This window comes from Furipterus horrens, unplaced genomic scaffold, assembly GCF_987537825.1.
Source record: "Furipterus horrens unplaced genomic scaffold, mFurHor1.1.pri manual_scaffold_1, whole genome shotgun sequence".
In the NCBI taxonomy this organism is placed as follows: Eukaryota; Metazoa; Chordata; class Mammalia; order Chiroptera; family Furipteridae; genus Furipterus; species Furipterus horrens.
This window is the reverse complement of record NW_028327171.1, coordinates 200,575,832-200,589,433: the sequence shown is the minus strand read 5'-3', so window position 1 is coordinate 200,589,433 and position 13,602 is coordinate 200,575,832. Positions and strand designations below refer to the sequence as shown.

The window sequence follows — 13,602 nt, the reverse complement described above, 5'->3', positions numbered from 1 at the left end:
TCTCCTGCCTTTAGAGCTACTGTGGGGAATAAAAACAGTACAGAGAGCTCACAACATTATGTAGGAAGGTCACCATCAATAAACAGCTCCATGCATTTAAGGCAGATTTATGAGAGGCAACTTCTCATCCTAACAGTTGCACTTCAGGCATTAGTGCTTCAGTTCTTCACATGAGAGAATGGAAATAAGAGACACACTTTCTGAAAACATCCAGGTAAAGCTCTTTGAGAGACAGAAAAGAAAAAAAAAAACTACTATCAAGAGAAAATGAACATAAAATTTAGGTCACTGCTAAATGAATATTTCCTCTTTGGGTTTTCCTTCACTGATTGCTTTTACGTGCCCTTCACATCTAAGTATTTGGACTAAATTCACTGAAAACCTTGCTTTTGCATTGATGCTCCATTAGCAGAAGTGAACTCCACTGCATCAGGGCCTAAGCTATGTTAAAGCAAAAGGCAGGTGGTGGTTCCTTTGTACCCCACAACGAGTCACTGTGATTTTATTCTTTAGTGACTTTTCCAACAGTGCCCCCTTGACTGCTGCCTCCTCAGAAGTCCAAATCTCTGTCACATGTGAAGTCAGTGTCTCAGGCATTTTCAGCTGAACCTAAGTATGTCCTATTCTTTATTTATCCTAAACAAATCTTCCCTAGAGGACTCAATAGAGCCTCCCATATTGAACGTGGGTGCCTGTTCACACCATCTGCATATCATCATCATATTTCCTTTTGATGTTGATAATATGTTGTATAAGGGAAGATAGATGGGAAAAATTATAGTTGCATTTCTTTACTGACCCAGGACCCAGATATTATGAATATTTCACTCCTTTTCATACAGTCTCCTGGGCTCTTAGTTTTCTTCATTATCTCCATCAAGTGTTGCTAAGAATGAATATGGAGATCTTGTTTTGCATATCTTGGCCTTCTTCAAATTACAAAAATCAGTGCTCAATAAACTTCTCTGTTATCTCTTCTCTTTTCTGCACCTTCAACCCCTTCCTTTCCCCCTGCTCTTACCCATAAACTAATAGACATGGTGTCTACTATCTAAACAAAGGAGGAGCTTTTATCTGACTCTAGCGCTATAGCCTTTTCTCCTCTTCATCTTCACAGCTAAATTGTTTCGATATGTGATCCCCCCATTTTCTCTCCATTTCTTCACATCTAAATCATTCTAGAAGCCACAGGTACCCGTTTTAGCACTGACAATCCCATGACGCAGGAAACCCCTCAGTCCCAGACAAACTGGGATAGTGGTTCACCCTGTCCTAAATCCTTCCTCCTCCTATCACTGCCATCTACAATCACTTTAAATACTGACAGTTAAAACTTCTATCTTTCATCCATCAACCCTTTTTATTTTCACAGACTCCTAGTTCAAATTCTCATCTGCCCCTAGCCTGATGTATTAGCCTCCTCAATGAGACTGATTCCCTCCTCTTACTATCCATATTTCTAAAAGGCAAATTTGATTATGTTACCCTCCAAAGCAGTATAAAACATCAAATACTCATTATCCTGTCCTTGTCCATCTGTATACCCTTGTCCATCATTTCTTTCTTCTTCCCTCAGCTCTAGTCTAATGTATTATTACTCCCAAAATATGGCATTGTAGCCTCACCCTTCATGGCTTGGTACATGCACTGCCCTTTCCTGGAATCACCTCTCTCAAAACTACCTAATATATTTTTGTACTTACTCCCCAAATCTCAGCTCAAGAATCCACAGCCTCATCTCGGAAGCCATCCACACTCTTCCGAGCAGATAAGGGTTCTCCTTCTGGGTTTTCTGCTGTACGTTGTACTTCCGTTTTAACACATATCTCATAATCTCTTTTTCATCCATCCTTACCTAATTATACCTAAGGAGAGACACTACGTGTTTCTCTTTCATATGTGCTGCACCAGCAGAGTTTTTATTTCAATAAGTAATTGAAATAATGTTTAATGAACAAATTACATTATTTGTATAGTCCTTATGTTTAATAGGCAGGGTAGATAAGAGTACATTGACAGGATCTTGTAAATAGAAACTTACTATCTACCTGCCCTAGCACAATTACCTTATAAGTTATAGCTATTACCTGAAGAGAGACTAAAAGTGACTAAATGTATTAAAATTTGGAAAAACTTATGAATTTGCTTACCGTTCTTGCATCCCATATAGACAGGGTCTTATCTGCAGAACCCGTGAGAAGAATGTTGGAGCAAAGGAAGAACTCAATGCTGTTCACGGAATCTGTATGTCCATACAAAGTGCATCTGCATCTTTCACTGTAGAGAGAAAAATTACGAGTAAAAGTCTTAGGAGTTAGCACCTAAGTGTTTCTTATGCTAACTGTATAGAGCAATGCTAATAAAGATAACTTAAGTGTCTAAGGTATAAAGTAGTTTTATAAATGGCAAAATGTACAAGAACAACATTTGCAAAAAATTCTAAAACTACCCTATATTTTAAGAACAGTATAAAATCAGTAGCATGAAATTGACTAAATTTAAATCACCTTTAATTCATAAAGGCACTTGATAAAGCCATCTTTATACTATCTCATTCATTCCTTATAGTGAATGACTACATAAAAATTGTTCCCATTTAATAAAGGAATATACTGAGAAAAGAAAACATTCCACTACTGTATTAAGACCAGATAAACTTCCTTAAGTCATCCTGTTTCTTTTTTTCCCCCTCTCAGCTTTGGCTATATATTAGAATCACCTGAGACACTTAGCCTCAAGCCCCAAACATTTTATTTCAATTGGTCTAAAATGGAGCCTGAGTATTAGTGTGAATTAACATCTCCTCTTGGTGATTATAATTTGCCTTTAGGGATGAGAATCTAAACCAATGGTTTTCAAAAGGTTTTACCCAGACCAGCAGCCTCAGCATCACTCAGGAACATATTAAAATGCAAATTCTCAAGACTCATCCTCTGGGGTTGAGGCCCAGGAACCTGTGTTTCAATAAATTCTCGGGTGATTCTGATTTAGGCTACAGTTTGAGAATGACTGATGTAAACAATTAGAAATAACTGAAAAGAAAATTGCAGTTTTGCCTTTTTTTCCATTTTATGAAAGGGCTGTTTCTTAATAAAACAGGGTATACACATACAGCAGTATCACTCTTCATTTGTAATGTTTGATTGTTTTTAATTAACTTTATTTATAAATCTATTACAAAAATAGAGAAAGAGTAGGAGTAAGGTAATTAATAATGCTGTGAATAGATGAGTCAGTATAAGCACATTTTTAATATGGTAACCAGTCAGTTAAGCTCTGATCAGTAGAGTAGTTTTTGTTTGAATTATTGATAAGTTTAATAAAATCATTTCTTATAAAATGTATGTCCTTCGGAACTTGGTTTATATTTATTTATTTATTCTTCAATTTTTGCAATTTTCATAATTCTGGTTCCTTTTTATTATGACTTATTTTTAAATGGGGCCAGTTATCTGCTAAAGATGAATGGCAGAAGAAGGGAAATTGAAGTTAGGTTATCATTAATTTCTAAACATACTTATTGTCTTCCACAAAGACATATCACCATGTGTGTTACTGACTTGTTCCCTGAAGTTCCTCTCCTCCATTTGTGTACTTTGAAGTATAGATATAGCAGTTGCAGAATTCCTCAGTCTCTGGCTCTCTATCAGTTGTTGATGCTCCTGGCCCCCTTACCACCCCCCACTTGCCTCTCCTACAGAAGTCTTCTTTATCTCCTTTATCTAACAATAAAAATAAATGTTAGACGTGAAACCATTAAAATCCTAGACGAAAACACAGGCAGCAAAATCTCAGACATTGCTCACAACAATTTTTTATCAGATATACCTCCCCAGGCAAGAGAAACAAACAAAAAATAAATAAACAAATGGGATTACATCAAACAAAAAGTTTTTGCACAGCAAAGGAAATCATCAACAAATGGGTGAACATATTCACTGATATATCTGATAAGGGGTTAATATCCAAAATTTATAAAGTACTTACAAAACTTAACACCAAAAGAACAAAAAACCTAATTAAAAAATGGGCAAAGGAACTGAATAGACACTGTTCCAAAGAGGACATGCAGATGGCCGACAGACATATAAAAAGATGCTCATTGTCATTAATCATCAGAGCAATGCAAATTAAAACAATAACAAGATACCATCTCACACCTGTCTGAGTAGCTGTCATCAATAACTGAACAAACATCAAGTTCTGGCAAGGATGTGGAGAAAGGGGAACCCTTTTGCACTGTTGGTGGAATGCAGACTGGTGCAGCCAATTAAAAAATGTATCTGCCTTTTGACTAAGCGATCCCACTTCTGGGAATATAACCAAAGGAACCAAAAACACAAATTTGAAGGAACATAAGCACCTTTATGTTCATTGTGGCATTATTTACAATCACCAAGCTATGGAAGCAGCCCAATTGTTCATCAGTAGATGAGTGGATAAGACGATGATGGGACATTACACATTGGAATTCTAATTGGCCATTAAAAAGAAGAAAATTTTACCCTTTGCAACAATATCAATGGACTTGGAGAACATTATGCTAAGTGAGATAAGCCAGTCAGAGAAAGACAAATACCATATAATCTCACTCATATGTGGAATCTAATGAACAAACTGAACTAGCAAGCAAAACAGACTCAGACTCATAGATGGAGAACAGATGATAGCTAGTGGGGGTGGGGAGGATGGTTAGGGAGTGGAGGGACTGAGCGAAAAGGAGAAAGGACCAATGGACGTGGACAAGAGTGTGGTGATTGCTGGGGGAAGCGGGTATAAGGGAACTAAAAGGTAATGGAAAAAATACAGTAAGGATTAAATTAAAAAATTTAAAAAAATGTTTTGCTAAGATTTATATTTTTAACCATAATCCGTCGTCGTCCGTCGTCGTCGTTGGCAGCCGTCCGTCTCGAGAGACGATGGTGTAGCTTCTTAAGAGTCTATCTGCACCGCCGAGAATGGTTGTGCAGTCCGACTCGGGAGTGACACGGTATCTGTCTCCTCCCGTGTTGAATCGACATCTTGCGATGACGCTGGAGTGTCCTCTCCAGTGAAGCTGAAGCTACAGAGCCTGGGCAGGGTGATATGGAGGGTCTGCTGTTGCCCATGCAGCAGACCCCCCCTCTCTTCGCAGCTGAAGGATCCAAGGGAAAGACGGAGTCAATACAGCTTGGCTTCAGGTGCGCCGCAGGAGTTGCCGGTGTTGACTACAACGTCAAACCGCCTTAGGGACTCCGGCTCCGGATTTTCTGTCGGGGTTTACTCCCTTAGCCTTTCCCCTGAAGAGGTATGCCGCAAGGCAGCGGAGGTTTTTTGGAGTCAGAGTTTTCCTTCTCTGATGTGCCCTGACTGGAAGATCGAACCAGCGACACTTAGCTCGGAGGCCGACGCTCAATCCACTGAGCCAAACCAGCCAGGGTTTTAACCATAATACAGTAACTAGTACTATACTTTTCAGAATTAAAAACCATAAAGTTACACAAATTGTATTAGGCAACTGTTGCTGGCATTGAACTAACCACAGGACAGTTGGAAATCCCTGAATGAAGGAAAAAACTCAACATTAGCTTTTTAACCCCTGTGTCTTTCTGCTTGGAAGTATTACCCTGCTACCAACTACAGTGGTAGAAGCCCAGTAGAACTTAAAACTCACTGAGCCAAGGGGCGGTGAGAATAGTCTAGGTTGCTAACATGTCTGAATTTACAGTGCAGGGTACCCGAGAAGAGAGAGCTACACTGGAACTGGCAGTGGTTTGTGTGGGTATTTATTATGAATTGTTGGTTATGGTCTAGATGGCATTTCCACAGAGTAAGCTTCCAGAAGGCCTAGAAAAGAGTTCCTGCTTTGTGGTTGAGAACTCAAACAGTGATACCAGAGACCAGACGCTGCTGGAAGACATTGGGCTTTAAAACCAACCCAAAAAGAGGGAACTTACTGAGCACCTCAGACTTTCAGTTGAGATTGCAGAAAGGTTCCGACATAGAAGGGTCAACTTCATGAATTAAGTTCAAAACCAAAGTAGACTTGTCATACCAAAGAATAAAGTCAAGCCTAAAGGGCAAAAATAATTTGCCTAAAATTAAACTGATTGCTAAAACAGAATTCACTACCTTTTATAGTAAGACTATAGTAAGACTCCCTATAATTTGCTATTAACAACACCCAGCATGTAATTTTTAAATAACTACTATTGTAACCGCTCTGAAACTTCATTTCTTTAATATGACCTTTTCTCCTGTCTTTCCTTTTGATCCAAAATGGTCTCGTCTCGTACCTTGACTCATCTGCCTCCATCTCCCTTGCACACCCACTTCCTTCGTTACTAAGCCTTCAGGAGAATGAGATTCTGGTTAGCGTCAAGTATTCTGAGGAACAAAGCCTTGGGTCTGTTGACCACAGAGACAGAGTTTTAGTAAAACTAGAGATCGCATCTAGGCTTCAGTTGTGTTTCAGCTCCAGAACCACCCCAGCGACCACATCCTTGTGAAACCAGACAAAGCCACACCGTGGCTGACATCAGGAACAGATTGAACTGATCAGCTGCGACCTAGCCTAGTGTTGATCAGTCAGAAGAGACCACAACCTTGACCAGAGCCTAACTCCCTTAGTCACCATGATTAATAATTTTCCCCCTATATAACCTATCTCCTAGAAGCTATTGGGGAGCCAGGTCTTTGAGAACTAGCTCATTTTTGACTCTGGGTATGATGCCATTTCCTCAACTAATAAACCTCTACTTCCTTTGCTAAAGACTCCTGTTCACATATTGTTGGGCTTTGACACACACAGCAAATGGACCCCATTCATTGGTGACACTGCACAGGTAGAGATGTTGAAAATGTGACCTATATATATATTTCTGTGAATAACTGAGTATTTATAGTGATTCTATTCTCTTGTCAAGTATGTTTTCCATACATATACAGGTGAAGTTACATACATCTTCACAGATGAACAGAGAATTGTTACTATTTGGAATAGCTGTTATGTTAACATATGTCTTCTGCTCTCCAAAGGCACAAAATACATAGCTGATGGGAGGGATTTTGTGTTTAATTAAAAGGAAATAAAAAAAAACCATAAAAATTTACAAAAATTTAACAAAAACAAGCAAGAAAATGTAAAAGTAACACAGATAATTGCAATAAAAAGGAAATATATCTGTGAATAGTATCAGAAAAATATTAAAGTATGGTTCATACTTCTAACCATCTATGAGCCATTACCGAAATAAAGTGTTCACCTGTGACAAAATTAAGCAATACACTTTGTAAGTAGTTGATTTGTGGTACCGTAGTTAAAGGCTGTAGCTATTAAATAGAATAAAATTAAATGAGATTTTTATTATTTTTAATCGAAGCATTTCAACATATATAGAATTATGCTCTTAATTATTTTACATATAGAATTAGCTATTAAACTAAAAGCATTTTCCTATTTGCAAAGCTTGGTAGTATTTTTAACGCAAATGTATCAGTATTATGAGTATTTTAGTTTCATTGCAATAAAGATCTAAGAAATATGAATACACAGAAAATGCATGATCTATATGTCTCCTTATCTATTATATGCACTATTGGGAAAAATATGGTGCACATTAACAATTTACATTCAGGCTTTGTTGTCATTAGAACCCAATTCAATTATTTGGGGCTCTATATTCATTTATGGTTGTTAGTGGGAGCAATCTCTGAATGCTATAATAAAGTTCACATAGCTTCCCAAAGGCAAAGGAAAAGATGGGTCTTCTTTGTATCTCTTAAGAGAAGACAGACTGCTCGAAGGGAAAGAAATCTGTTCAGGAGTCACTGGCTTAAGGTGAGGGGCATTCCATGAAGACGAGCTACAGGAGCAGAGATTAATTGCTGCCAGAGAAGGAAGTCCCATTCAGACTTCCTTTGCAAGGTGAAAATGGACCAAAATGATGGAGCATGACAGCATGGTAAGGAATGGAAATGATTTGTATGTTTCCATCAAAAACATAAACACTGAAGCCTGATGCAATTTTCTCTCTGTTGTCCTGTCCGCTGTTTTCCTATCACTTTTTGTAGGCAGGAGGTAGTTCACAAGCAATAGCTCATTCTTAACTCATCTCCTGCTTTTCCTTTATTTCTTTTTGTCTCCTCTATTCTCTTTTCTGCCCCCTTGATTTAATTTACTAGTGTAGTAACTGAATGATGGATAGTTTTCTGAACTTCCAAGTCATTGTAAAACAAAGCTAAAGCAAAAAGCTATCTATTCATCTAGAGCAGTTACATTTTCATTTAAAATGTATTATATATATATATATATATATGTTTATATATATATACTCATAAGAGGACACTATTTTAACACAGTTTTCCTTTGTGAGGTGTTCAATTTTAGAGGTTTTATTTTATTTTTTGGTGTGATTGTTTTAACAATATTAATATTGAAATTGTACCTTTAACTTCAAGCTATTATGAATTAGAGATCAACAAAATGGTTAATGGAATTATGGGTCATTTATAAAAAGGCAGCAGCAATATATTTTTAAGTAAATATGAAGAAAAGAGCTCAAAATATCTATCCTTTTTTTTTTTTTAAGTGAATTGGAATTTATTTTTATTAACCCTTAGTAAAACCTGGATTTTAAAAAGCATTTATATAATTGAGCCAACATAAAATGAGAACATTTATTATGGGGTTTATCTGAAATAAAAATTCTTAATGAAATATCTAAATCTAAGAATCTAAAATAAACATAAGTGAAACTTATTTAAAACCTTACAGTATAATTCATAGCATCCAAGTTCAGTGAGGAATTCCTCCCATCCCCTGGTTTATTTTTTTAAGTTTATGTAAATGCTAGTTTTAAAACCCACCAAAATTTTCACCCCAGGAAGGCAAAGTCCTCAGTGACATCCAAATTTTGACTTCAGAAGTTAAGAAAAGGTAAATAATGAGAGCCTTTTGTTTGTTTTATACTATCACAAAAATATAAAATCCTTCATCATGCAATAGTTTCTTTTTTTGTGACATGGAATTCAGTTTAACAGCTATTGGAAGAAGTGATAATTAAATACAATCTACCAGAGAGTGGGCCACAAGCTCTACCTTAAAGATCACTATAATCCATCATGAAATAGTAACACAGGGGAACAATTTTTAACATAGTTCCTGTTGAGTTTGATTTTTCAGCTGTTTTAGATTTAAATAGGCATACTGATTTCAAAACTGCAGTTATTTTTCTTCTAACACGTCAAGTTTTTCTCTACAGCTTATCTTAATGCAACCACTCTAGGCTGGATGAGCCTGGATCAAGGGAAGCACTAATGCTCTCCTATTGGCTGAGAGCAAACCTCCTTTGAGTGGGGAGGGATGGGGCATGACCTTGGAGACCAGTGACAAGTTCATACTTGTCTAGGCTATTCAGTTACACATGAGACAATCTGGTGAGAGTTGTGTGCCACTCTATATAGAGAATCATATTCCGAAGTGTAGTCCGAGTTCTTGTCTGTATACAAGAAGTTAGCAGAATTTATTTTTTATTTACATATGTACTTATTTCCTTTCCTTCAGATCATGTCTGCTTCTGCTATTTCTCATTGTAAGTGCCCAAACAACCCTGATTCATTTCGTTATATCTGTGGCAGTTTCACCATTCCCAGTCAAAAGACAAACATCAGAGCATTTGTCAGGCAAACCTATTTTGCATATTTTAAAATAAAACTTGGTGATCAAGATAAGTCTTAAGCCCCTCACAAGGTGTGCAAGCAGTGTGTTGAGAGTTTACGGATGTGGATGAAGGGAACACGTGATAAATTGCCATTTGGTATCCCTATGGTTTGGTGAAAGCCCAGAGATCATTCAAGTGACTGTTACTTTTGTAGAGTGAAAATGTCAGGCTATAACAAGAAAAATAAATGTAAAATGGAGTATTCTAGCCTACCATCAACTATATGCTTCAGGTGAAATCCAAGTGCCAGTTTTCATTGAACTACTCGCTTTCAAAGAACAGGAGTATGATGAAGAACTCAGTGACAGCAATGATGAAGATTTTGAAACTGAAGATGACTCACTTCATCAGGGATTTGATCAGCATGAGTTGAATGATTTGGCACAAGATTTAGGACTATCCAAAAAGGCTTCAGAACTCCTAGCATCAAGACTGCATGAGCAAAACTGCTTGAGAAAGGAGTGAAAGCATCCTACTTTTGATCAAGAGAAAGTGCATTTCTGCAGTACTTTCAAAGTGATGGTGGCTTTGTGTATTGCCATAACATACATGGTTTAGTGGAGGAATTGAGAATTCCAATCTATAATGCAACTGAATGGTGACTGTTCATTGATAGCTCAAAGCAGAGTTTGAAGTGTGTCCTCCTCCACAATGGCAGTTTATTGGGTGCTGTCCCAGTTGGCCATTCAGTTTGTATTCCTGAAGAATATGAAGACGTAAAGAGAGTCATTAATCTGTTGCAATATCACGAGCACAATTGGATCATCTGTGTTGACCTTAAAATGGTCTGCTTCCTTCTTGGTCAGCAACACGGATATGACAAGTATCCCTGTTTTCTGTTCATGTGGGACAGCAGAGCTTGTGAGAAGCATTGGGTGGAGTCAAATTGGCCCCCAAGATCTGACCTCAAACCTGTTGATCCAAACATTCTACATGAGCCACTTGTTGACAGGAAGAACATTATATTCCCACCTCTGCCCATAAAACTGGGTCTCATGAAGCAATTTGTTAAAGCTCTGCCAATGAAGGAGCCTGTTTCAAGTATCTCATTTGGGCATTTCCTAGCCTATCAATTGAAAAGATAAAATACCTTAATATATATGTTTGATAGCAGAACTTTACTACTTGTTTTAGGGAAGTTAATTACTTTAACATCCTCACTTTCCCATATATACCACCAAAATATTAGCTATCATTATTATTAGCTAGTATTATATAATAATAATAATATTATTATTATTATTGCCCTGGCTGGTTTGGCTCAGTGGATTGAGCGTCGGCCTGCGAGCTAAGTGTCGCTGGTTCGATCTTCCAGTCAGAGCACATCAGAGAAGGAAAACTCTGACTCCAAAAAACCTCCGCTGCCTTGCGGCATACCTCTTCAGGGGAAGGGCTAAGGGAGTAAACCCCGACAGAAAATCCGGAGCCGGAGTCCCTAAGGCGGTTTGACGTTGTAGTCAACACCGGCAACTCCTGCGGCGCACCTGAAGACAAGCTGTATTGACTTCGTCTTTCCCTTGGACCCTTCAGCTGTGAAGAGAGGGAGGGTCTGCTGCATGGGCAACAGCAGACCCTCCATATCACCCTGCCCAGGCTCTGTAGCTTCAGCTTCACTGGAGAGGACACTCCAGCGTCATCGCAAGATGTCAATTCAACACGGGAGGAGACAGATACTGTGTCACTCCCGAGTTGGACTGCACAGCCATTCTCGGCGGTGCAGATAGACTCTGAAGAAGCTACACCATTGTCTCTCGAGACGGACGGCTGCCGACGACGACTACTTGTACCCAGTTTGACTTACAGTAACAATATATAGCCTTTATATGAATAAAATAACTCTAAATAAACAGTATATTCAGGTAATTTTTTCTTTATTTTCCTTTGTATGTACATTTTGTATGATTTTGGGGACAAAGGGAGGATATCCTGTACCTTAAAAAGTTGTGAAAGAGAAAAACTGGGGTCATTTTTGGATTCAGATGCCAAAAGTTAGTCAAAAACAAGTGTCAGATCTAACTCAATGAAAAGTGTGTTCCCCAGTGAAATCTATGATGTGTTCTGCGTGTCTCACCTAGAAAAGATCATGAATAGTTACAGCTCTTGGACAAAGAAAGTTTTTGTCCAAAACCTTTGCCAATAAACATACAGTCTGAGCATTACTTTGAAATGGTACTAAAACTTCACATATTTAAGAGGGACGTTTCTGATAACCTCAAACACCTGGAATGCAGCCAGCAGGTTGGGAATAAAAGCAAAAGGTGGATAAATAAAGTACCTGTAATAGAACTGAAGACTCAGAGTACTAAGTCCTCACTCAGACTTGCTAAATAGTCAACTAAATTGTTTTTGCAAAGGGTGTGGATGCACGGAGAAGTTAAAAGGCTGCAGCAGAGCACACTGATAACAGTGAGGAAAAGTGTAAGCTTAGCTCTAAATGTCAGTAAACTGAGAAATGGATAAAGTAAAATAAAAAGACCAAATATTGGAATGGTAACGGGGGCCAATTAGTAAAGTCAGAAGAAAATAACTCTATACTATACCAGTTCCTACCTTTAACATTGTAGTTTAAACTCTCATGTATTGGGCGCTTACTGTTGTAATTTACATATATTAACACCCTAAAGAACAGTTGGCCCTTACTGGCAGATTCCGGATTTGTGAATTGCCTACTTGCTAACAGTCATTTTCAACCTCCAAATGGATGCTTTTGCAGGCATTCCCAGATGTGGGCATGCATAGAATGGCAAAAAAATTAGTCATGTGATGCACAGACTCCCTGAGGAGTTCAAACTAGGTGAAGCCCCACCTTCTTATATCAAGTCTCATACTGTAAACCAGGTCTTTTGCAGTCTATTTAGTGCCACCATTTTCACATTTTTGTGCTTTGTGTGGTAGTTTGGTGATTTTGCTGTTTAAAATGGCCTTCAAGTGTAGTATTATCTAGAGTTCCTAAAAGAAAGGAGGCCATGATGTGACTTAGGAAGAAAATTTGTGTTAGATAAGCTTTGTTCATGTGTGAGCTATATAGTGCTCTTGGCTATGAGTTCAAGGTTAAAGAGTCAACCATATATAATATTTTAAATAAGGTGTTTTTAAACAGAAACACTCATAAAACAAGTTTGTATATTGACTGACTGATGAACCAGCTTGCAGGAAACTAACCCTGTGCTTCCCTCAGGAGCAATGGTTTCAAATGCACCAATTCATTGTCTGTGATAACTTTATAAAACATAACTACCTTAAATAACAAGAACCAATTGTACTGATAAGTTTTCCAGTTTACAGATTATAAAACTAAAATATGCAGAAACCAGGTAACTGGCTCAGTATTACATAGGTGGTTAGTGATGGAGGCACCTTTTTTCCCCAAACAGTTGGCTTAAGATCATGTGCTTTTAACCCCTATCTGCACTGTCTTTGTCATTGCACAGCCCAATACAATGTCAACTGAGGACCTTGGGTCTGCAGCCACTGATGAAATTATGCTCTACAGGCAGAAAAATCTAATGTACATTTCATAGAATTTTTCTTTAGGAAATGGTTACTCTTTGAAATACTTCAGTGCTTGTGGTGAAATGTGCATTATCTAGAAAATTAATTTCTGTTAGCTTATCCTTCCACAAGCCAGACGATCAACATTTATGGATCAGAAACATTTTTAGATTTAGGTAAAATGACTGTTGCCTGGTCTGACATAGTGGTACCCTGTAGTCAATTTGTACTGCTTTACAGGACAGTGGTACACACCTCATCCCAATTCCACATTTAGTAAGTTTACCTGGGCAGTGTGAAATTCACCATGGTGGGAATATTTAGACCATAGAAACTAACAAATGCTGCACATCAGAGTTGAACTTTTCTGAGAGTGGGTTTTCATGTATACTGCTGCCCAATCCTAATA

The 13,602-nt window shown here is 37.9% G+C and overlaps 1 protein-coding gene across 1 annotated transcript in view; it reads right to left on the bottom strand.

The window, feature by feature from the left end:
- The window catches only part of SPAG16 (sperm associated antigen 16), a 743,404-nt gene that overhangs the window by 301,135 nt on the left and 428,667 nt on the right, over positions 1 to 13,602 (bottom strand). The window contains exon 13 of the mRNA XM_090288280.1: positions 2,151 to 2,277. Within this exon, the coding sequence (XP_090144406.1) occupies positions 2,151 to 2,277 (127 nt within the window). The remainder of the gene's footprint in view (positions 1 to 2,150; positions 2,278 to 13,602) is intronic.